Genomic DNA, 23,745 nt, shown 5'->3' with positions numbered 1-23,745 from the left:
TCATGTGAGGTAACCCACTCAGAAGGGAGTGCTGGGAAGCTTTGGAGCTGTGAACCAGTAATTTTTGGTGTTCGTCCATCTACCCATCCATCTGTTCTACACATCTTTACAGAGCTGGCAACAGAGAAGGAGAGGGAGGGTAAGGTGGGCCTCGAATAGGAGGTCAGACCGACCTGAGGGCATGGTGGGTATGCTCAGGGCAGGCACCTGCAAGGCAGCCAGCGGCCCAGAGGCCTATGAAGGGCCAGTCCTGGGCATCCCTGCTGGACTCTCCCGGGGTGAAGTCTAGTCCCAGTGCCGAGCCAGTAGCACATGATACTTAGCTCAAGGTCACACAGGGCCAGGCGGCAAGTCTCCACCGAGTCCCTCAGGCTCCAAGGGGGCTGCCTGGTGCTGCAACAGTGAGGGGGCTCTCACAGTGGGGGAAGCTCTTGCTTGGCCCCAGAGGGGGATGTTTTCAGTGGGGTGGGCTGGGACAGGGCACTGTGACAGGGGAGTGGGGAACGCAGCCAGGGAGGCAGGGACCAGGCTTCTGGTGGGGGGGTGGGGGATCCCAGGAAGGAAGGGGTGGGGTGTGGAGGCCAGCTTTCCCCAGAGGGCAGCTCCTAGGAGGGTAGCCTATCCCTGTCCTCCATCCAGTGTTACTGGCACCAAGGCAAGCAGGGGCTTTTATCTCCTCAGGAAGATAAGACTTTTTAGTCCAGAAATATGTGTTGTTGTGTCCAAAACCATTGGAGCATTTGGAATGGGCCGACCCAGATTCTGCTATACGTGATGCTGGTCAGGCCCACAAGCTCTCAAGTGGGGGAGACATGTTGCATTCAGCCGTACTCCTGGGCCTTGCCTTGCCGGCCTTTCTGGGGAGCCCGCATGTCCAGGGTCCCACCTAGGGACTGGCAGCAGACTGCCCACAGTTCTTGGGTGGAGGTTGATGCACCCGCCATCACCACCACCAAAGGCACTTTCATGGGAGAAATACGGTCTCAGTGGGCACAGTTTCTGCCCTCTGGCCCCTGGGAGGAGTTGGTCCCTGCCATGGCAGCCGTCACTGAGCCACTCCCTAGGGAACCATGGGAAGGATGTTGCTCAGGTGGGCCTGCTGTGAGCTGGGCCCAGGCCAGGCAGGTCTTTGCTGCCCAACTGAGCAGTTGTGGCAGTGTCCCCCTCAGGTGTCCTCACCCTGCCTGCCTCCTGCTCTGGCCCCCTCTCCCACCCTTACATGACAGTGGCTTCTTACAATCGTGTCTTGTCACCTCCCTGGATCTTCCTGCCACATGCCTCTGCTCCCTCTTCTCCACGGCGCTGCCATTTATCAAAAATGGCCTCTCACACTTATTTGCTCATGGTCTCCCCAGCCAGGATATGAGCTCCTCCAGGCACAGACTCAGCTTGTTCCACGCCTCCCCTGCCCATGTCCCCGAGTCCAGAGCTGAGCTGCCACACGCTAGGCTTGATTCCCAGAGGGCGCAGTGATGATCGTCTGGGGCCTAGTGGTTGGTTGATTGATTGATTGATTGCCCATTTGGATCTGAGTGTAGAAGGCCTCAGGCCTGGTTACAGATGCCCACTGCACCTCGTGCTAGGTCATTTAGTGATGGGAGAAGCAGCAGAGGGTGCCCTGATGAACAGGCAGATGGAACTGAGCAGAAGAGGGGGTGACTTCCTGAGGTCAGAGTGGTATTCTTTCCTGAGACGAGAGATGGTCTCTGGCCTAAGTGAGGACAAGGGATGTGGGGCTGGCACTCCTACCCCACTGTCTCAGCCCGGGGGTCCCAGCTAGAGGACCTCTGGGCCTGGGTTCCCTGTGTATCCATCTGCACCTCCAGATCATACAAGGTGGACTGAGGCCACAGCTGTGAGCAGCAGCTGCCCTCCCCATGAGGAGGGTAATCCTTTCTCATTTCTCTCTCAATCCCTTTCCTTCAAGGAGAAAATCTCAGTTTGGTGCCAGTGTGGCTCTCACACCCTCCAGCGCGCTAATCCCAGTTGTTTAACAAACAGCCAGCGCCCCGCTGGCCCTTCCATGGCCAGCGTCCCTGCAGGCAGCAGCGACACCAGCTTACAGTTTAGGTTCCTTCTGCCTACAGCAACCTCAGCTTCCATTTAAGTATGAATACGAAGTCATTTTTAAAGTACTTAAAAATGCAAGTCAATTTAAAGAGAAACTTTGAGTAAGTCACAGCAGGTAAGTGGGTTGTGTCGTGGGGACAGAAGTCGGAGGCCCCAGTGGAGGCTGAGCCCCACAGGCTGCCAGCCAGGCAGCCCTGAGGAAGCACCCCCTGCTCCTCAAACCCTAGTTCCTACATGTGTATGGTCATACCCATGTCCCTGGGATACTATAAGGCCGATTCGACAGGACGTGTATATGAGGACAGGTGGGCACCACCTGTCCCACATATGGAAGGGAAAGGGCTGACCCACACATGAGAGAGATGCCGGCTGTGTCCCCCACCATGGCTGGCCTCAGCAGCCTAAGGAGGCAGAGTGTGGGCTTGGAAAGTGAAGCCAAGCCTGGCCTTGACACCACGATGCCCAGCTTCCTTGGGACAGACCCTCCCCAGGCCCAGCCCATAGTTATCCCTGACGGTCCAAGGACACAAGGATACGGCACCGTGAAGATTCTGCCAGGCTCTGGCAACCAGACCATTAGGGCGATGCATGCAGACGGGGCCAGTAACACACCCGTAGGGTGCTGGCTGGTGGGCACAGCAGTGCTAGAGAGGGTGACATACCAGCTTGGGCCTCACCGTGTTCAGACAGGGGAGAAGTGGGGAATTGAAAAGGAGGGAAGTCCAAACCAGCACAAGAACGGGGCAGTGAAAGTACATCAGCTTATGCGAGACCACAGAAGAGCCACTAAGAAGACCCCTGCAGGTCCAGGTTGGGTTCTAGAAGACCTAAATCGGGGTGCAGACAAGGAACCCCAGCACATGACACGCAGGCAGGAAGGAGTGTGCACAAATGTTGACCAAAAGTAGAACACTGGATTCTAGTGCACCAGGCATGAAAGGGCAGTGGGAAACATTTCCTTACTAAGAGGGGAGGAAAACCGATAATCAGTGACTGTACAGGCAGAGGCTTTTCCGGACCCTGTGTTTCTAAAATAAAGCCACGGTGGGAGCTGACGCAGGGATGACGGTTCTGGAGGGCGGGGAGGGAGACCCGCTCTTTAGAAGAAGATGGAAACAACATGGGATGGAAACAACATGGGCGGGTTTGCCCCTAGAAGGTGATGGGAGCCTCTCTGACCTGCAAGCCAAGGCCAGTAAGCAGGAGAGGCATGTGGACCCCAATATGTCAGGGTACCCCAACATGCCTCTCCTGACAGTGCCTGCAAACCCTAAGACATGAGCCTACTGGGACTTGGGGCAGAGCCTTCCCTGCTCTGCCCAGATGCCCTTATGCAAGGAAGGGCCTGAAGTCATAGATACCCACGCTGGGCCTCCACCCTCCTCCCACTCCAGGTCACCATAGAGCAGCTGCCAGGTGCCAAGGTGGAGCTGGCAGGTGGGAGAGCCGCTGCTGCCAGAGCGGAAGGTATCTGAGCAAGCTGGGGTGGGGTGCGGGGCCAGGGGACAGTAGTGCTGAGTCATAGCCCTGCCCAGGCAGGCTGATGCTTGGCCTCCATGGGGGGCGACAAGTGGGCAGCTCTGGGGGAATGGAAAGGCCCAGGACCTCAGACTGCTTGCTGATCCCCACACTGGGGCTGAGCACTCTCCAAGGGGCACGTGTGTCATGTCTGCAAGAAAACCGGGAGCCTGCTGGTACCCTGGGTATGTTGTCTCACCCTGCCTGCTGGCCCTGAGACTTGGGCTGCCCTCTGCCTCTGGGGTTCTACCCCTGTTCGCCCACAGCTGGCCATCTGAGTGGCTTCTGCTTGGGCATCAAACACAACCATGCTTCTCCATTTATTCAGTCTAGATGTGGGCCTACCTCCTCAATGGGACCAAATTCTGCCCCCCACCCCCGATTTACCCCTTTCTGATAGCCCAGGACTCAGCGTCTCAGCTTGGAGTGGGCTTTCCTTGGGTAGGGAGGAAGTCCGCAGAGTGAAGGGCTTGGCTTCTTGTTTCCACCTCCCTCCTGGTGATGAGCGAGTCCCACCTGCCAAGGCCAGGCCTTCTCCAGGCCTGTAAGCTGATAAGCTGTCTTCTCTCCTTGGAGACCCCTGGCTTAGCCTGGCTTGGGCAACACCTTGGTGACCTTGGCCCTAGGCTCTCTTCCTCTGTAGGGGAGCATGCACAAATGCACACAAGAAAAGCAAGGTGCTGCACAGCCTTGCTCCGCCCTGCTCTGTCCTGGCCCTTAAGTCAGCCGTGAGCAAGGACAGTAGTGGACGTAAGTGTTACCAACCCCACTCCGTCACCAGGCACTGTCCACCATACAGCCCTGCCTCCCCCTCCCCTAGCCCTTGCCCATGCTGCTGCCCTGTCACCTGGATAACTACATGTAGGAGCCCACCCTGTTCTATTCAGATAGGGCACTCCTCACTCACACTCTGGTTGGCTTCCAACTTGCTCAGAGAAACAGCAGAACCCCTTACAGTGACCTCCTGCTGTCAGCCCCTCACATTCAATGCCAGCTACCCACCTTCTGTCCTGTCTCTCAGACTGGCCAGGCACATTCTCACCTCAGGGCCTTTGACCCAGCAGTTACACTCCCCTCACCATCTGCTCATGGTCACCTGTCACTTGTCAGGAAGCAGGCCCTGCCCACCTTCACAGACCTGCAGCCTTCACCCCAGCGCCCCCGACCCGACTCTGCAGCTTGGCACCCTTCTCCATCAATTTGCTGCCTTTGGCCTGATTCTGACTTCCCTCCATCTGTGAAAACTCAGGTATGGGTCTTGGCTTCGTTCAACAGTGCCCCCTAACCCCACCCCAATGCCAGGCTCAAAGCCCCAGCCCCAGTAAGTGGTAAGTAACCCCTGACTTCTCCCCTCAGCCCCTCTCGCTCACCTCAGCCCAGCTCCACACTGTAACCCATACCTTCTCTCCCTGTACACTCTGCTGCAGGCACACCACAGCTAGCCACACACAGACCTGGGCACGCACTTACATTTTCCCACACACATACACGGACCTGCACACAGGCACATACCTAGACCAGTGCTTACACACACACATACACAGTCCTGCAAACAGGCACATACACACATCTGCAAGTGTGCAACCCCCCCCACACACACACACACACTCAACCCACATGGTCACAAATATGCACCTACACAGTGGGCACCTCTGATCAACCCTGCCTCGTCCTCTCACCTGTGACTCCTCTCTCTGTCCAGCCACTCTGACCTTCCTTCATCTCCCCAGTCACACCGTGATTCATCTCTCCCCTCGCCCACAGGGCCTTTGCACACGCCTTTCCTCTGCCTGGCACTCTTTCCCTCACCCATTTGCCCAGTTTCCAGCCAGACCCAGCAGTGCTGTGGTGGGGGATTGTGGGTGTCAGGCCCTGGGGAACCGTGAGCACTTTCTGAACCAGGGAACAATGTGGTCGTCCTGCCCTTGGCCCTTTGTCTTTAGGCTGACGGGGAGTCCTAAAGAAGCCCACTAAAGCCCAGAGTAGACTAAAAGAGATAGGACTGGCAGGAGCCTCACATAAAGGCAAAGAAGCTGACCCTCAGAATGGGATTGTCTTGAGGTCCCATTTGGACCTTGGCCAAAGCTCCTGTTCACAGGCCTCCCTCCCTATGTCAGTGCACATCCCTGTTCCCCACCACCAGTTCTATACATCCTGGAATGTGGCCGAGCCCTGCAGAGCCGCAGGGAGAATTCCGAGTGGGCCTTCTGCTTGTTTGATTCTGGTGATCTGAAGGAAGAGGGTACCTCTAATAGAGGGACCCACCTCGGATGTGACTGTTGGGGGCTGCCCCATGCAGATGGCAGAAGCTCCCAGACTTGGCCCAGTGCACACAGTTGCCACCTGGCTTTGTTTCTTTCCCCTCTACTCCCATGTTCCCTTGTGGCTGCCCTGGTCAAGGACCACGTGGCCAGCCCCAGGCTCCCCGCCCACTACCCCCAAACTGCTCTCCTGATTCTCAGAAGCTTGGCCCTTAGCCTTGGGGTCATTCTAAAACACAAGTCACACCTCCTTGGATAAGGCAGCTTTGGACTGAAGGCTGGGTTTGCGAGATTCACCCTCTCATGAATCTTGGTACCAGCTGAGGGCCACTAGGTCAGGTGTTCCAGTCCACAGGACGGATGATGTGGGCCCTAAGTGACCTTCCACTGGTGGGTGAAGCCAGGACCAGGCAGGAGCCTGCCTCTTTCTCTTGCACAAGTTGGCCTCCTCACTATTTTTATTTTTGGAGTGACTTACCCGTAAGACTTGTGTGTTTTTTTTGGTTTTTTTTTTTTTGTTTTGTTATTGTTTGGGGGTTTTTTTGGGTGTTAAAATAGATGTAATGTAAAACTTACCATTTTAGCCATTTTTAAGTGTACAGTTCAGTGGTATTAAATACATTACTAATGTTGTGCAACCATCTATCTCTGAATTTGATGGCTGTAAGGATCTCATATACGTGGAATCATACAGTGTCCTTTTGTGATGGGCTTATTTCACTGAGCATAAAGTCCTCAAAGTTCATCCATGTTGAAGCACATGTCTTTCATTTTAAAGGCTGAATAATATTCCCATGTATGGGTGCATCACATTTTACTTATCCATTTATCTGCCAACGGACACTTGGATTGTTTCTACTTCTTAGCTATTGTGAATAATGTGGTTATGAGCACAGGTGTACAAAAATGTCCTCAAGACCTTGATTTCCATTGTTTTATGTAAATACCCAGGAGTGGAATTGCTGGTAATCCTATTTTTACTTTAAAAAGAATTTTTTTTAATGTTTTTATTTATTTTTGAGACAGAGGGAGACAGAGCATGAGCAGGGGAGGGGCAGAGAGAGGGGGAGACACAGAATGTGAAGCAGGCTCCAGGCTCTGAGCTGTCAGCACAGAGCCCGATGCGGGGCTTGAACTCACGGAGTGTGAGATCATGACCTGAGCTGAAGTCGGATGCTTAAATGACTGAGCCACCCCGGCGCCCCATTTTTACTTTTTTTTTTAAGTTTATTTATTTATTTTGAGAGAGGGAGCAAGTGGAGGAGGGGCAGAGAAAGAGGGAGAGAGAGAACCCCAAGCAGGCTCCACACCATCAGTGCAGAGCCTGACATGGGGCTCGAACTCATGAACCATGAGATCCTGACCTGAGCTGAAATCAAGAGTCAGACGCTTAACTGACTGAGACACTCAGGCGCCCTTCTATTTTTAATTTTTTGAGGAGGAACCTCCATACTGTTTTCCATAGCAGCTGCACCATTTTATATTTCTACCAACACTGAACAAGGGATCTAATTTCTGCTTATTCTTTTCTTGTTTTTTTTTCAATATAGTAGTCATTTGTATAGGTATGAGGTAATATCTTACTGTGGTTTTGATTTGCATTGCCCTAATGGTCCGTGATGTTGAGCTTCTTTTCATGTACTTCTTGGCCATTTATTTTCTTCAGAGAAACGTCCATTCAAGTCCTTTACCCAAGTTCGAATCAGGTTGTTTTGTGGCCAAGTTTTAGTTCTCTGTATATTCTAGATATTAATCCTTTATCAGATATAGGAATTGCATGTAGTCTCTTCCATCCTGTAGGTTGCCCTTTTACCTGTTGATAGTGCCTTTTTATGCACAAAATTTATTTTTGATGGAGTCCTGTTTGTCTAATTTTTATTTTCTTAAATTTTTTTTAATGTTTATTATTTTTGAGAGAGAGAGAGACAGAGCATGAGTGGGGGAGGGGCAGAGAGAGAGAAACACACACAGAATCCAAAGCAAACTCCAGGCCCTAAGCTATCAGCACAGAGCCCGATGTGGGGCTTGAACCCATAAACTATGAGATCATGACCTGAGCCGAAGTTAGACACTTAACCAACTGAGCCACCCAGGTGCCCCTGCTATTTTTTTCTTTTGTTGCCTGTGCCTTTGGTGTCATATCCAAGAGATCATTGTTAAATTCAAGTTCATGCAGCTCTTGACCTATGCTTTCTTCTATGAATTCTGTCGTTTTAGGTCTTACATTTAAGTCTTTGATCTGCTTTAAGTTAATTTTTGTATATGGTGTTTGGTAAGGGCATCACCATTTTTTAAGGAAACCCCAGCCTGGCAGGAGAGACCAGAGAAAGAAAGGACACAGTAGAAAGAGACTCAGGCCACAGGCAGGGACAAGGTGCCCTGCTGGCGGGGTGGCAGCCACGCGTGAAGTGGCCTGTGAAGAATAGGCGGAGTTCTGGTATAGGAGCAAGGCGAGGGGACCACTGATGAGCAGGCTGGGGTGACTGAGCCAGCCCTCCAGAGCACAGCCTGTGCTGGGCCTGGAGAGGTCCGCGGGCCAAAGCTGCAAGGGGAAGGATTTGGGTTTGAGAAGGATCTGGAGGCAGGGCGATCATGTGCAGCACTGCAAGGAAGCGGCCAATGTCTTGGTCTGTTTGGGTGCAGCTCTGCATGGAGGCAGAGGACTGGCCTGCACGACCTCAGGCCATGTCACCTGTCTGAGCTAGACCATGTCCCAAGATTGGGGTCACTGCAGGGTGCCCCAAGGCATGGAGACCTGGTGCCTTGTTGCTGCTTGTCTAGGTGACAGTAAATGGTGGAAGGAACCTGCCCTTCTGGATGATCTTTGTCCCTGTCATTAACCAACTGAGAGAGAATTGGTCACTTGGGGCCTGGGTGTACCTTAGATTTTCAAGCACAAATTGAGGAAAACAGTAATGACAACATGGGGCACCCCCGGCCTGTCTGGCATTGCCTTCAGGAAGGAGGGCATCAGCACTCCTGCAGGAGTGGTGCCCTGGGCGGCAGCTGCTGGGGACTTTGGACTCCTTTCTACACCCAGGGGGCTTCTGGGTCATCAGTAGGGACCAAGGAACAGCCACTGGGTCCCTGCTCCACACACTCAGAGTCCAGGGTGGAGAGAGGCAAGTCCTGGGTAGCATGAGAGACAGGGCCTTGTTAAAGCCCTGACTCTTGTTTATAAAACCTTTCTTACAACAAAAGTTCATCAAGAAGATACAAGAAATATGGTAAAATGCAAAGAAGAAAAAAATCCCATGTAATTCCACAATGTGGAACTCACTGCTGCTCAGATCCCTTCCTTGACCTCTGCTTACACGGGATACATACCCAGCATGTCCCCCATCCTCAGTCTGATGGGACTGTGGAAAAGCAGCAAAGTTCCTCAGTCTCTTCAAGCCTGAGTCTTTCCCTTCCTCTCTCCCACCAGTGCTTACTGAGTTCCCGTGGTATGCAGGGTACTGTGCTGCTCCAGGCCTCAGGGGACAGGCACCCACAAGTGATGAGGACACTGGGGCACTGGCTGCCACTGGCTGGGGACTAGGCTCTGCACTGAACACTTCATCTCTAACAGATGCTTGTGACCGGTGAGAGACAGGCTCTGTGATGTGGAGTCAAGTGCCCAGGCCACACAGCTGGGATGAAACTCATCATCCTGGAAGCACTGGGGACACATGAAGTTTCTACTGAGAGGGAGAGGTGGTGTGAGAGGTGCTTATAGGGCCCCTGGCCACAGAGGCAGGTGGGCCAGGGAAAGATCCGACACTCAGGGCCTGCTTTGGAGCAGAATTGCCAGGTCTAGCAGGCACAGAGGCCAGCTGGGAGAATGGACCGGTGGAGAAACGAGATGAGGCCCTTGGGTCTTGGGATCTGTCAGGCACCTTGGGTCCTTCCCAACCAGGACCTACCATGAGGGGAATGGGGACATTAGAGGGGAGGACACTGGCCATGGCAGAATGAGGAGGCTGCAGGGGGCAGCCAGGCTGGGACAGAGGTTGGAAGAAGGAGGCAAGAGTTGTGTGGGGCAGGCTCCCAGGTGGGGAGAGCAGAGCCTGAGCTTTGGGACTGCCCTGGAGGGGAGGGCTCTGGCTCAGCTGCTCATAGGTCAATGGGGGAGGCCCAGGAAGAGCATCCGGGCATCCTAGGTCAGCAGGTGGCTGGCTAGGGCTGGGCACTGAGGTGCTGAGGCCCTGCCTAGGGCATGAGCACAACTGTTCCTTACTGACCATCAAGGTGGGAGGCAGGGACATGATAGACTTGGCCTGAAACCAGGAAGCCGGTGGGCTGCCCCCTTGCCTTGCCCTGAACTCAGCATTTCCTAATGCCCTCAGACATACTCTGGCCTGTCTTGCTTCCCACATATGGCTGCTGCCCTGCATCCCACCCCCCAGTCCCTGCTCCCCTAACTGGGCCCACCTAGCCTGAGCCTCCCTCCCCCTCACCCACCAGGAGCCAGGCTGCTATCTACCCCGTGGTGCTCCCAGCCTGGGGTCTCCACCTTGCTCTGTTCCCTGCCTGTCTGCTTGCTGCCAGGCCTGGCCAGCCTCCTTCTGGTGAATGTCCTGCCCTGGGAGAGCAGGAGTGACTTAGCTCCTGAGAGCTGGTGGTGAGTGGGGGTCATCCAGTTACTCTGGCATAGGACCTCACCATAAACCAAGGAGGGGCCAAGACCCATTGATGCTGTGGCACATGTGGGTACAGTCCCAGCAAGTGTAGTAGAGGGTGAGGGAGGCCGTGGGAGGGACATCACAGCAGGATTGCCATATTGAATCCTAATGACCACCAGACCCAGAGACTGAGGCTCTGGGAGGGGGAGGTTGCCTGGGTCCAGTGGACAGGGAGGGGTGGCAGGGCTCCGTACTCACTCCCTCACTCTGAAAACGCTGGTATGGCTCTGGGTACCCTTTCCTCAAGCACCAGACTTCAGGCAAACTGGCTCACCAGGAGAGGTGCGGGGCGTGGCTCCCAGGCACGTTTGTTTTGCTGTGGTTTGGGCACGACTCAGCAGAGTTCCGAGGAAGGGAGGGGGTTTGATTCACTCTTCCCCAGGCTGCTTCCTGACGACGTCCGAGGTCTGACCCTTTCCCACCCAGCCTGCAGTAGGAGGAGGCTCACCCTCTTCTCTGTGTTGGCAGGTGAAGGGCGGATGCCCAAGGCAGGGGGGCCGCAGGGAGCACCCGCGGCACCAGTGGCTGGCCTTCCAGCCGCACTTAGCAGCATCGCCACAGCAACCAGCAACCAGACGGCAGCAGCCTAGGCAGCCGCTACAGTACAGCTTCCCACCGTCGGAGAACAGGGAATGACTACGGCGTATCAGGCCCCACATTGGCCTGGGCAGGTGGAGTGTCACTAGAGGGAGGGCTCGGCCACCTCCTCACAACAGAAGATCGCCATGCCAGCCGGAGAAGAGGTGCTGGGGCAGGGGCTGCAGCGTGGCACAGCCTCGCCCCCCCACCCGCACTGAGCGCTTCCAGGGCACGGGGCTCTGTCTGCCGGGCATACCCGGCCTGCATCTCAGCGTCCCCTGCTTGGTGGCAACAGGGAGAGGTGCCCCGTCCCCTGCTCTGCATCTGGGCCCGCCGCTGCCGGACCATGGGATGTCGGCAAAGCTCAGAGGAGAAAGAGGCGGCGCGGCGGTCCCGGAGAATTGACCGCCACCTGCGCTCAGAGAGCCAGCGGCAGCGCCGTGAGATCAAGCTGCTCCTGCTGGGCACCAGCAACTCAGGCAAGAGCACCATCGTGAAGCAGATGAAGATCATCCACAGTGGTGGCTTCAACCTGGAGGCCTGCAAGGAGTACAAGCCCCTCATCATCTACAACGCCATCGACTCGCTGACCCGCATCATCCGTGCCCTGGCCGCCCTCAAGATCGACTTCCATAACCCGGACCGCGCCTACGACGCAGTCCAGCTCTTCGCGCTGACGGGCCCTGCCGAGAGCAAGGGTGAAATCACACCCGAGCTGCTGGGGGTCATGCGGCGGCTGTGGGCCGACCCCGGGGCACAGGCCTGCTTCGGCCGCTCCAGCGAGTACCACCTGGAGGACAACGCCGCCTACTACCTGAACGACCTGGAGCGCATTGCCGCGCCCGACTATATCCCCACTGTCGAGGACATTCTGCGCTCCCGGGACATGACCACGGGCATAGTGGAGAACAAATTCACCTTCAAGGAGCTCACCTTCAAGATGGTGGACGTGGGCGGGCAGAGATCAGAGCGCAAAAAATGGATCCACTGTTTTGAAGGCGTCACAGCCATCATCTTCTGTGTGGAGCTTAGTGGCTACGACCTGAAACTCTATGAGGACAACCAGACGGTGAGTGTGCCAGGCTTTTCCTCTGCTTGTTCCTACCACCGCTGGCTCCTGGGAAGGGGGTGGGCTTGAGGTATGGGCAGGGCAGGACAGGAGAGGCTGCAGTCAGAAGGGGAGCCAGGGTGGTTCCAGCGACATGCTGTCTTTGGGAGCACAGTGTGCAATGTGCTGGGTATCACGGCCACTACAGGACCTTGGAGTAGTGTCTGCTGTCACCTTTCTCAGTGGCTGCCCCAGCATGGGCAGGTCCCGTTCTGACCTCAGTACCCTGACAGGCCCCCAGGGCTCTGAATACCCTCTGAGTAACCACCATACCCTCGGCTTCACCGGGTATGGATGCCCTCATCCAGCTGCTGACAGCACTGCCCTCTAGGTGCTCATAGACCCTAGGTGCCCAGGTAGCCCCCGCCTGAGTGCCGCGAGCAGCCCACACCCCATGCCTGAAATACTCTAGGCATGGAGAGCCATCCCTTTGCTGAGTGGGGTCTGCTCCACAGCCCCAAGAGCATGTTGCTTGGAGCCCAGAGGACACCTGGAGGTCACTGGGGAAGCTCGGCCCTGTGAGGGGCTTCACTTCAGGTGATGTTGGGGGGCATTCAGGTGTAGGGGAGGGTAACGCTGGAGGCTGGGAGGGAGGTTGACAGATCTGCAGGATGAGAGTGGAGACAAGGCCCAAGCTAGGGATCCAGTTGTTGGTCCATGTGGCAATTCAGTAAGTACACAAAACTCCTGCCAATCCCTGGCACTGTGGGTCCTGGGAACTGCAGCCATGGCCCCATAACCCCATCTGGATCCTGGGAGTCTGGCGGTGACAGGGTTAAGAACTATTTCTGAGGTTTAATCCCCAGGATTTGGGTGGGTATGGGGATTCTTTCAGGCCCTCAGCCCAGGCTGAGAACCACTGTGTGGGGCAGGAGGCTCAAAGGCATGTGGTGGGTGGAGGCCCCAGAGACTGTATGTGGTGTAGGGAGGTACAATCAGGGTTGGTGCTGAGCCAGTGAGGGACTCGATGGGGAGCCTGGGCAAAGAAGGGAGCCAGGCCACTGGCAAGGAGAGGGTGGGCAACCGATGCAGCTCAACCAAGGCAAAAGGCCCAGTGCACAAGCAACACAGTCTCCTTGGGCACCCAGGGGTGGTGGTGGAGGCTGAGCAGCCAGATGGGATGGGATTGGCCAAGGCTGTCCCACCCGGCTGTCCTGCAGAGGAGGTGTTGTGCCCGGCAGAAGCACTGAGCAAAGACCTGGAATCTGCTCTTAAGAGATCTTTGATCCTGGAGGTGGGGGGCATGGGGGCAAACAGAAGTCTGCAAGTAGCTGTAGGTGGTATGGGACTGTGGGTGCCAGCAGCTCAGGGAGTCGGTGGGCTGGCAGGGGAAAGGGTGACAATAGTCATCAGGAGGACCCACCATGCTGAGAAATGGCAGGGATGGGGGGCTGACCCTACAGGGTTCAGGAAACCAGGGCAATGGCAAGGAAGGAGCTTAGTCCTTCACTCAGTCTTTTCTTAAGGCAGGTGGTGGCTTTATTCTTTGGGTTTAGCTGGGAGTCTTAGTTGGCCCTGTGGCCCCAAGAAAGTCTGTGGATGGCTACGGGCTGTGGCCATCCTGCCAGGTGCCTGAGCATTTTTCTGGATAGAGAGAAGGTCTTCAGCTTTCGTCAGGTTTTCAAGGAAGCCCGGCCTCTTGGAGAAGAGGAAAGAAACAGCTGCAGGTAGTTACGGAGACAGAGGCAGGGCTCCCCTGGTCTGTCCTGTATGCATCCAGGGGTCTCTCCAGGGCCGTGCCAGGCAGTGATGGCATGAGGGTGTCTGGGCTGAGGACACCGCATCCACGGGGCAGGGCCTGCCTTGCTCCCAGTACTATGTGGTCCCTAGGGGTTCTAGTTCCTCTTATTCTTCTGCCTGCACCCACTTCAGTGCCATGTGTGGTTCTGGGCAGAAGGAACATTCCAGCCGACGGGCGAGGTCAGGCTCTTTGATGAGGCATTGCTGTGAACAGAGGACTTGGGGCTGACCAGGCCATGATGCAAAGCAAGTTGCTCAGGTGAGGCCCCAGAACACGGTACTCCTGTGGTCAGCTCTCCAGGCTTCTGCCTGTGTCTGCTGTGTCCTGAGGCTGGTGGTAGCCTGTGCTCTGGGACCTTCCCAGATCTTCCTTGGATCTTGGGGCTGCCTCATTTGTCATCTCCAGAGCAAGCATGGCAAATTCCTCCAGCAATGGGCCAGGCTCCCAGATCGTCTGTTGGCAGGTTCTGTCAACCAAGCCAGTGCCCACAGGTGTGGCAGGACGTGGGAGGCAGGATGCCTGGGGCCTGAGCTGGTCACGTGCTTCATGGAGGGATTTGGTTATTATCTCTGCTCTCTGAACCTATCAGCCAGGAGGCCACCCAAGTGTCCTTAAAGATGGGCCCGAGCCCAGGCCTTCTCCTGCCTGAGGCCCCACCGGCTCCACCTGGCCCATGCCTGCCTCCTTGCTGCCCCTCCCCTCTCTCCTCTGACCTTCGTGGGCTTGTTTCACTCACACACTCTGCTATCTCCAGCCTTAAGTGTGTGACCACCCTGTCTCTGCCTGCCCCAGTTCTTCAGGTCTCATCTCAGGTGTTACCTTCTTGAAAGGCCTTCCCTGACCCCAACACCAGCACACCCCTCCATTGCAGCCTGTCAGTACAGGTGGGTCCCCTCTCGTGGGCAAGTGAATGGCTGCCCAGTTGGGCTGAGCGGACGAAGGACTGGACAGGCAGCCCCACACAGGCCCTCACATCACTAGCCTACTCCCAGCCCTGTCCCTGTGGCGGCACAGCGGGCAGCCCTGGGCAGTGTTGGCAGCTGCCGGCCTGGCTTGCGGGGGGAGGGGTGTTTCTGGGAAGCCTGCATTTGCCAGGCTCTGGAGCTGCTCAGGGCATTTTCTGAAGGGAGGGACTAGCAGCCAGGCCTGCACCCCACCACTGCTGCCACCCTGGTCTCAGCAGGCCTGGGGAGGTAGTTGTTCCCCAGAAAAGGAAATTCCTCATGAGAAACTCAAGCGGGGCTGGAAATTCACTGGATTCCAAATAGTTGTGACCTTTCATGCTCTACCAGCAATATCTCGGGATGGAAAACAAACAGGCTGCCGAGGAAAGACAATACCCTCCGTGATTCCTCCAGCCGGCTGGCCGCTGTGGTAGGCTGACAGCCCAGGGGAGAGCCGGGCCAGGCAGAAAGCAGAGCCTGCCTCTGCCGGCGCCTACAGGCAGCTCCCGTCACCACCGCTGGCCCACTTCTTCTGTGCCCCTGTCCTCCTCCTGCCCGGCCAAGGCAAGTGCCGCCATAGGGGATGGGACAGGACTGCCACCCATGCCTTCTTTTCAAGGGCCCTGAACTGTCTTCCCTGGGCCGCAGCAAAGGCAAGGCAGCCAAGAACCAGCCATGGTGATTTTTGCAGAAACCAAGGGAACCTGGGGGCCCGGTGCCAGGCTCTGGACATGGCTCCCCAGAGCTCTTCTCCCCCGCTCGGCTCTCAAGGTCTCGTCTTCCCTCTGACAGCGGGCTGGCAGAGCCCCCCGCCCCCATGCCTGGCAAACGAGCCACAGCCACCACCACCACCTCCCCCCACCCACCGCCCGCTGGCATCTGCGTCAGCACGTTGCCAAGGGTAACGTCAGGATCTCTAAGCTCCTGGGCGTGGAGGGCTGTGGAGGGCTGTGGAGGGCTACACCAAGTGCAGGGCAGCACCTGGGCAGAGGGAGGCAGATTCCGGGTGTCCATGGACCATGGCAATGAGCAGATGCAAGAAGCCAGGCCCAGCCTTGATTGTGATTCCCCACCCTCATCCTGGAAGGATTTAATGGGTCCTCCGGCCTACCTGGGGCCCCATGCCCCTATACAGTACCAGCAGGCACCTGGGGCCCCATGCCCCTATACAGTACCAGCAGGCACCTGGGGCCTCCAGAGTCATGTGGGCCTCTACTATCGCCACATGGGGCCCCCTCAGAGAGCACAGGGATGTGTCACCTGACTGATCTTGTGGGGTGGCTGTGCCTATTGTCCCAGTCACTGGTGGGGGAATAGATGGGAGTGCCCAGGCTTAGGACAGGTCATGATCCCTCCCTGAGCCACACCTACAGCCTGGGGCCACACCAGGTCTCCCTGCCTCTGGCCTGCCTTTTCTGGGAAAGCCATTTCCTGGCAGCTCCGCCTTCCTTCTGGGCCTGTCCCTGGCCTCTTCCAGGAGTAAAGAAAGACAGAGCTTTAAACTCAGACACTCAGCCATGGCCCCCCTCAGGCGCAGAGGTGTGCCGACTAAGCACCTATCCCACTGTGATAGCCCCAAGAGGCTATGTGCCCAAGGCCCCCTGTGGGCGTCTCACCCAACTTCTCATCACACATCCCACCAGGTAGGGCCCCAACACCCTGCTGGGAACCGTGGGAAGGCACAGGGGGTGGGCATTTGCTACTGAATCTCTGCCCCTGTGGATCTGCTAATGGACTCTGCGGCTGCTTAATGGTATGGGGATTCTTCAGAAGGGGCAGATTAAAAGGCCTGCCTAGGAAGTGTCAAAGTGTTCTCATGTGAAAACCCACAGGGAGCTCACTAGTTACCCATTTTCTGGTGGAGCTGTTAGTGTTCCCAGCCCTGTAGAGGGTCTGTTGTGCACGTGTTGTGCACCTGCTGTGTACCTGCTGTGCAGATGTAAGGCCTAGACTCGAGGCCAGACGCCAAGGTGAGCCCAACCATCCAAGCAGCACAAGGAGCTGTTGGGGGGGTAGGGAGGGGGGTGGCTGGTGGGGAGAGGGGCACACATCCAGCATAGTTGCAGCATCATTTCTACAAACCCTCATGTTGCCTTGGGATACCTGCCCCTCCTTCAGAACCTGGCAGGTAGCAGTTCCCAGGGGTGTCCCTTGATTTGCTTTCATCTAGGACCAACTGTGACCACAGGTGCTCTGGGCCATGGCAAGGCTCAGTGTGGGAGCCCTGGCATCCCCACTGCTTATCCAACAGACAGCTGGTTGATGTGTATTGAGGAGGGTCCCTAGGGCGATGGGTAGAACACAGGAACATGCCCTTTAGGGGGTCAGGTTCAGCAGGTGGCGGAGGCTACATAACCAGACTCTAGACTATCGATGTTACCTCTGCCTAGCTCTGGCCCTCAGCTGGGGCCTCCTCCTCATCCTGGGGCCCTCAGTTCCCAGGGGAGCTGAACTCCAGACAGGTCACAGACCCACAGCCCTGTCATCCACCCACCCTAGATGGCATGTGCTATGGGCACAGGGTTGGCACACAGTGGTGCTCAGCAGACTGGACTGGGCAGGAAGCATGCAGGCTGGGGAAGAGCCAGAGTTCAGAGTCCCATCTTCTGGGTGCACAGCCACTGGGACACTCAGCCCTTCTGGGGAGCCCCTGAAAGTGCCGGGCCCTAAGGGGTGGCCTGTGCAGTGTGCCCCAGAGGAGGGGGCTGCTCAAGGCTGTCTTACAAACTGTGTACCCACACCCTAGGACTGCTTTATCATTCAGCCCTAAAGGGAACTGGTTTTGGCACTTTAAAACGTTGTGTTGTGTCATGAAATGGCAACGTTGTGTTGTGTCACAAAATGGCATGTTAAAGGTGATGCACTGTATTGCAGGAAGACAGGCTTCTACCTATTGTTAACAGAGCTGGTGATCACAGAGCTGGTCCAAAGGAGGTGATTAGAATGAGAAATAGTCAGATGTGGATGATACTTCTGCTTAGATTTAGAAGGGACTTCATATATCCTTTAGTGTCCTTAACCAGCCAGTTTTGCAAGTAAGGAAACTGAGGCCTAGAGATCATGCATCATGTGTCCCTGGGCTCTCAGAGGATGGGGAGTGGCAGTGCTCCCTCAGAGATTCCAGGGGACTCCAGAATCCCCACGTCCTGTAGGTACAGGGGTGCTCCACGGAAGGCCTTGGGGCGGGACTGGTTTCCACCCTTGGGCTCAGGACAGTTGAGTGGCTGTCAGAGTTGTCCCTGCCCCTACGCCATCAGTGCCAGGACCACAGGCAGCCTGAGCAGAGTACATCCCCACTCTGCCTCATGCTCCTGACTGGTCGAGGACATAGATCCAGGAATTGTGCCATGGGGACTTGGGACAATTCCAGGGAGGCATGCCACTGACCTGCATGGAGGCCACTGGTCTTCCTTCTGCCCCCCAGGCACTGGTCTCCCTGAGCAGCTCCTTCCAGTCTCATGATGTTCCAGGGCCACATCCAATTTGTTGCAACCTCCACAAATTGTGGATGACCCTGGGACAGCAGAGACCTCTTGGACCAGAGCCAAGAGGCAGGGCCTGGCTGGCAGAGGGGCCTGGGTTCCTTGGAGTGGACAACCCCAGGCACAGATCTGAGCTGCTCTGAAGAGGCAAAGGCAGTAAGAGAGCTGGGCCATGACAGTGCCTCCCATGGCAGGTACAGGTGGGCACAGGGCTCAGCTGGCCACACACTCTCTCCAGCGGCATCCCTCCCACAGATTAGACCAGCTCTCTCTCTCTGGCTGGCTGCAAGGGGGACAGGCACACATGCATTCACAACTGGATTTCTGGTGGCCCAGAGGTGCTGTCAGTACCTGTGAACAGTCCCTCTGCCTCCATGTGGGCTCCTCAGACTCTGGGCCCATCCAAGGTCCTTGCTCTGTTGCCCAGCCCTTGTCATAGTACTAACAGGGCTAAGGCCATCTGATTCTCACCTCAGTGAACCCTGGGAGTGAGCCCATGGCCCCCACTCAGTGTGCGGCCACCCTGAGCATCAAATGAGTCCCCACAGAGTGTTGGCTCCAGCCCGTGATGGGCAGAGGTGAAGTGGAGGGAGCGTAGAGAAGGCAGCAGCCATCAGCTGTCACTCCCCTGCAGCACAGCCTGATGCCTATATGTGATCCACAGAACTTGCCAACTGATATGTCAGTTCCTTGGGCTGAGACTTCCTTTCCTGTGTTCCCAGGGAGACATGCAGCCACTGAGGCCATTGTCAATAGCTCTTTCCTATGTTCCTTCATCCCTGTTGCACTGAGAACTTCCACAAGCTCCCATTTTCTGTCTACCTTTGTGCTTGGCTCCTTGCCCGGAGTAAGTCTGCAGTCCCATACCAGCCAAACAGAAGGATGAACCTCAGCCCAGGGCTCAGGCCCACCTGCTGCTCAGCATGGCCAGCTCCTCCATCCCTGCTCCGTTCGGAACTTTGGGATCCTAATACAGCCTTTCATTTATCCCTACCTCCTCATCCTTGGGACCCAGCTCTGCCATTGAGCATATCAACCACACCTCCATGGTGGTCACCTCCTGCTGTGTCACTGGAGGCCCCTTTCCCCCCAGGCACAGGCTGTCACTAAGCATAGCTGGAATGCGATCCCCATCCCTCCCCCTCTCCCACTGTGACAGACTGCCACACGCTTTGGCAGAATCTGCAATAGGGACCTCCACAGCGTTCCTCGGATCTCTGAGCCTGGTGGCCCTCCCCAAACAGGAAGTCGACTAGCTTGGGCTCCATCGTGGGCCTCCCTCATAGGCGAGTTGGGGTCGGCCTCTTGCCCTAGTGCTGACGAACCAGGAGGGAGGGGGGCAAGCAGGCACTGTCAGCACTGTGCCGGCAGAGTTGGCCCACTACTTGCCTCAGAGGACACTGAAAGCCAAGGTGGCGGCAACAGAGCCTCCCTCTCTGCACACCAGCCCACCGGAGGGCCAGAGCTGCCCAGTACCAGCTCATAAGTGCCAAATTTTCAATTTTTAGGAAGTTGATGAGCTGTTAGACATCATGTTGGTAGCTTAAAATCATCCAGGAGAACGTATTCACACCACAGAAATTGGCGGACGCTACAAATCAGCGTCCTCCCAACCTGCTGTTAAACACTCACCAGCCTACTGCAGCCAGTGACCCCAAAGCCTAGCCAGAAGGGCCCCTTCCAGGCAGCCTCATTGATAGGTGAATTACAGGATTCACCGTCTGTGTCTTTTTGAAAAGCTAGGCAGTGTCCCCCTTTTTCAGCCTCCTCAGCATTTCCCTACTCCGGCCCTGTGACCGCAGGTGTTATTTCTGTTCACGTTCATCCCGCTTGAGAACAGTAATTTGCCAGAGTGACTCCACACTCGTCCTGGGCTCCCCCTCCCACTCTCCCCAGGCAGATTTACGAGAATCCTTTCTGCGCAGAGAAGCAGACTCCGAGCTGGGTAGTTCTGCTTTCTCTCTGTCAGCACGTTAGCAGACTAACATGAGACCATCTGCTCGAGACAGGGCCTGTCCAGTATTCTCCATCTGAGAGGACAAGCCCTGTGATACTCATTCAGGAAGCGTTTCTTACACACCTTTTATGTGCAAGAATCTCACCATCTAGGGACAGAAATGATTGTGTTCCTTCCTCCTCTGAGGTCAGATGAGAATGATATCACGCAGCCCCTGAAGGGCTGGGGTGGCTCAGCCAGCACCCATTTCCACTGGCCCCATGCTCGCTGTCACTGGCCTCAAGGCACCCCTGTGAAGCAGCTGTCTGGGTTTAGAGAAGCCAGAAGGGCCTCCTCTGCCCCAGAGACCAACTTGCAGGAGAGAAGGGGGGCCGAGGCATCAGGGTCAGGGCCTGGGTGGATTGGGATAAAGGTAGGGGTGATAATCTGTATTCAATGTGGACCTTGCAGAATCCAGCCTGGCTGTGGGGGCTGTGGGAGCAGCCAGTAAAGGCAAGACCCAGGGGCTGTTTGAAGGGGGCATGGAGAGCTAGGGCACTGACTACCCTGCAGGAGAGCCAAGGTCCCAGGTGCTGCAAACAATCCCCAGCAGTCTGGGATGGGCATTGGTGCCTGCATACCCTGGGATGGTGGGGCCGGGGTCTGCTGGGGCCATTGCATCTCCCACAATCTGTGCATTTCCCCCTCTGCCACATGATCTGCTCTAGAGGACGCCCCTTCAGCTGACCACAGAATGTCTCCATTCTGTGCTTCATGGTAACACTTCCCAGCCCTCATCCGACTTGGCTACCCAGACCAGTGAGGTAATTAATTTCCCCAGCGTATTAGCTCTGCTCCTTACGCACACATCAGAACAGCTCTGGGTTTTAAGACACAGATTATTATTGTTTTAAGGGATTTCTATAATCCGAGAACTGAAAAACAACTTGTCCACTTATCAAGAACAGACTGCAGGGTTGCCTGGGTGGCTCAGTCATTTGGTTGACCGACTTGCACTCAGGTTTTGATCTCGCGGTTTGTGGGTTGGAGCACCACATCGGGCTCTGTGCTCAGAGCCCGGAGCTCAGAGCCTGGAGCCTGATTCAGATTCTTTATCTCCCTCTCTCTCTGCCCTTCCCCTGCTCGCATTGTCTCTCTCCCTCTAAAAAATAAAAAAAAAAAAGATTATAAAAAAAGGAAAAACAGACTGAAGGAAGGAGGCTGAGAGCAGTGGGGGCCAAGCTGAGCTGGGGACCCTCAGTAACCAGCAGAGATGGGGACATAGGACGTCTGCAACCCAGGGGAGTCCCTCAACTGCCCTGAACAACACCAGAAATGCTTCTGTGCTAACAGGTTACCTGCAGGACCCCTTTTTACCCATCTGTAGGGCCCCTGAGGCCCCACTGGCTCTGACAGTCTAGAGTTTCTGGGGAGATTAGAGTAGCAGTCAGCTGAGGGAAGGGGAGGGGCCCTGGGTATCTGACAGTGGAGCAAAAGGCACTCCTACTCCCCTTGCACATGGCTCCCAACTGGACACATGTCCTCAGATCCAGAGAACAAACGCTCAGGCTGGCCTAGGAGCCCGGGCCACAGCTCACTCTAATCCTGCCTTCCTCACCTCCAGTTGGCATATCCCTGGCTCATGCACTTTCTCTAATTTCATTAATAAACCCATTCAGCCAAAGGCCCTGGGCTGACTGAGGCAACCTTTGGTTCTTGGGTGGCTTCCCACCCTTGGGCCAGCAGGAAAGGCACTAAGTGGAGACTTCTACTCCATGGTGCTTTGTTCAGTGCCCACTGGGCTCCCAGGTACATCCCCTTTGGCTCCTTTTTTAGCCTTGTCTGCCCAAGGACAGGATCCCAGGAGGCAAAAGGGAGCAGTACCTGGCCAGATGTGGCCCCTGGTCCTGCCCATTCTCAGTTTGGATGATCTGATCCAGTCTTGACTTCCTCATCTGTAAAGTGAGACAGCCCCTCAGCTCAAGGACAAGACATAGTCTTGATGATATTTGCCATTACCTGTGCCTGTTTTGGGTGCCTCAGCGCCTGGAGCTGTGGGGCTGGTGCTCTGTTGGAGAGTACAAGCATTGGAGTTTAGACCCTGGTTTGAGTGACAGGGAAGGTGGTATGGGAATCAGCACAGGCCCATGGGGAACACGGTACCATCCTGCCATTTCATTTTCCTCTCATGAGAAATTGCCATGACCTCCCCCTGGACAAGCAAGTGGGCTGAGCCTGCATATAGCTGAGCAACCCCCCACCCCCACCCGCTTCCACCAAAGCTAAGGCCGGCACACCATATAGCAGGCTGGGGCCATGTGTGGCCTGAGCTGAGACTGGTTCCCCAGGGTAGTCTGCTCCCCAGGGAGCCTATCGGTAGCCATCCTGCCCACCTCCCCCCTCAATCCCACACACCCCTCCCAGGGCCAGGCTTCAAGTGCCTCTTAAGACATGACATCACATCATATCACAGAGGCTACAGACCCCACTGAATCAGGATGAGGGCAGTGCTGGACATGCCTATCATGCTCTGCTCTGATACTCAGACACTTTGGCTTTTTGTACCCCTCCTGACCAGGGAACCTGGCACAGAGCTCTCAGAGCAAGGGCACTGGGGCACTGCCAGGTCTGGGACAGGACAGGTTCCTCCTAGGGGCATCCCAGTCCCCTGGCTACAGTGGTATTGGGGGGGGGGGGGTAGGGGGGGCGGGGCAGGAGGTCTCATCTGGTCAGCAAGGAACCTGTGGAAGTTGGAGGCCTGACTTCCCCCAGAGCTCTCACAGTGTGTGAGTCTAGCCTACAGTCAGTGAGACTGTGACCGTGACCACTGACTAGCTGGCCCCTGGCTCACCCTTCCCTCAAATCTTGTCCCTGTTCCCACCTAGTGCTCTGTCTGCAAGGCAGAACTGCTCTGGCTCTGTAACTAGGCCCAGACTGTCCTACCCACCTGTGGCCTTACCTGGGCGTCACCCTGGGCCACCCCATTCTCTCCCCCAACACTGCCTGCCTGGGAGGATGGGCTGGCACAGCCCTGGAGAAGCAGGTAGGCACAGGTGGAGGTGGGGTGAGGTGTTTGGGGGCCGCCCAGGGGGCAATGACACATGAGCTGCACATCCTGAAGACCAAGACTGTCTCCCGAGTGAAGACGAGGACTTGAGGCCAAAAATGGAACACCACCCACTTTGTCTCACTTCCCTACCTCACCTGTAAACGACCTGAGAGGGTTGGACAGAGCTGGCCAGAGTGAGCACCAAGAGAGCACTGTCTGCTGCTGAGAACCTAGCAGGGTACAGGGTGTGTCAATGAACCAATGACAGGTACAGGTTCCTGTCAATGACAGGAACACCCTCCTGGGCAGGATAAAGCCAGCAGCCACCACCTCGGGCAAATGCAGTGTCAGGCACTGGGCCAGCAACAGCCATTCCCAGGGGGAGGCCCCTGT

General features: G+C 56.1%; 2 protein-coding genes and 1 long non-coding RNA gene across 4 annotated transcripts in view; 1 reads left to right on the top strand and 2 right to left on the bottom strand.

Annotated features, from left to right (window-relative positions):
• RSPH14 (radial spoke head 14 homolog) overlaps positions 1 to 23,745 on the bottom strand; it is an 84,088-nt gene that overhangs the window by 23,669 nt on the left and 36,674 nt on the right. The gene's annotated exons all lie outside the window — the stretch shown is intronic.
• Positions 1 to 23,745, top strand: part of GNAZ (G protein subunit alpha z) — a 53,456-nt gene that overhangs the window by 11,987 nt on the left and 17,724 nt on the right. The window contains exon 2 of the mRNA XM_023241548.2: positions 10,982 to 12,161. Within this exon, the coding sequence (XP_023097316.1) occupies positions 11,439 to 12,161 (723 nt within the window). The 5' untranslated portion in view covers positions 10,982 to 11,438. The remainder of the gene's footprint in view (positions 1 to 10,981; positions 12,162 to 23,745) is intronic.
• On the bottom strand, positions 21,185 to 22,978 carry LOC123381443. The gene is made up of 2 exons (XR_006588422.1): positions 22,188 to 22,978; positions 21,185 to 21,465 (listed from the first exon to the last, which is right to left on the bottom strand). It is a non-coding gene; the product is annotated as an uncharacterized LOC123381443 (long non-coding RNA).

This window comes from Felis catus, chromosome D3, assembly GCF_018350175.1.
Source record: "Felis catus isolate Fca126 chromosome D3, F.catus_Fca126_mat1.0, whole genome shotgun sequence".
In the NCBI taxonomy this organism is placed as follows: Eukaryota; Metazoa; Chordata; class Mammalia; order Carnivora; family Felidae; genus Felis; species Felis catus.
Note: the sequence above shows the minus strand (reverse complement) of the source record. Positions and strands in the feature narration are given on the sequence as shown.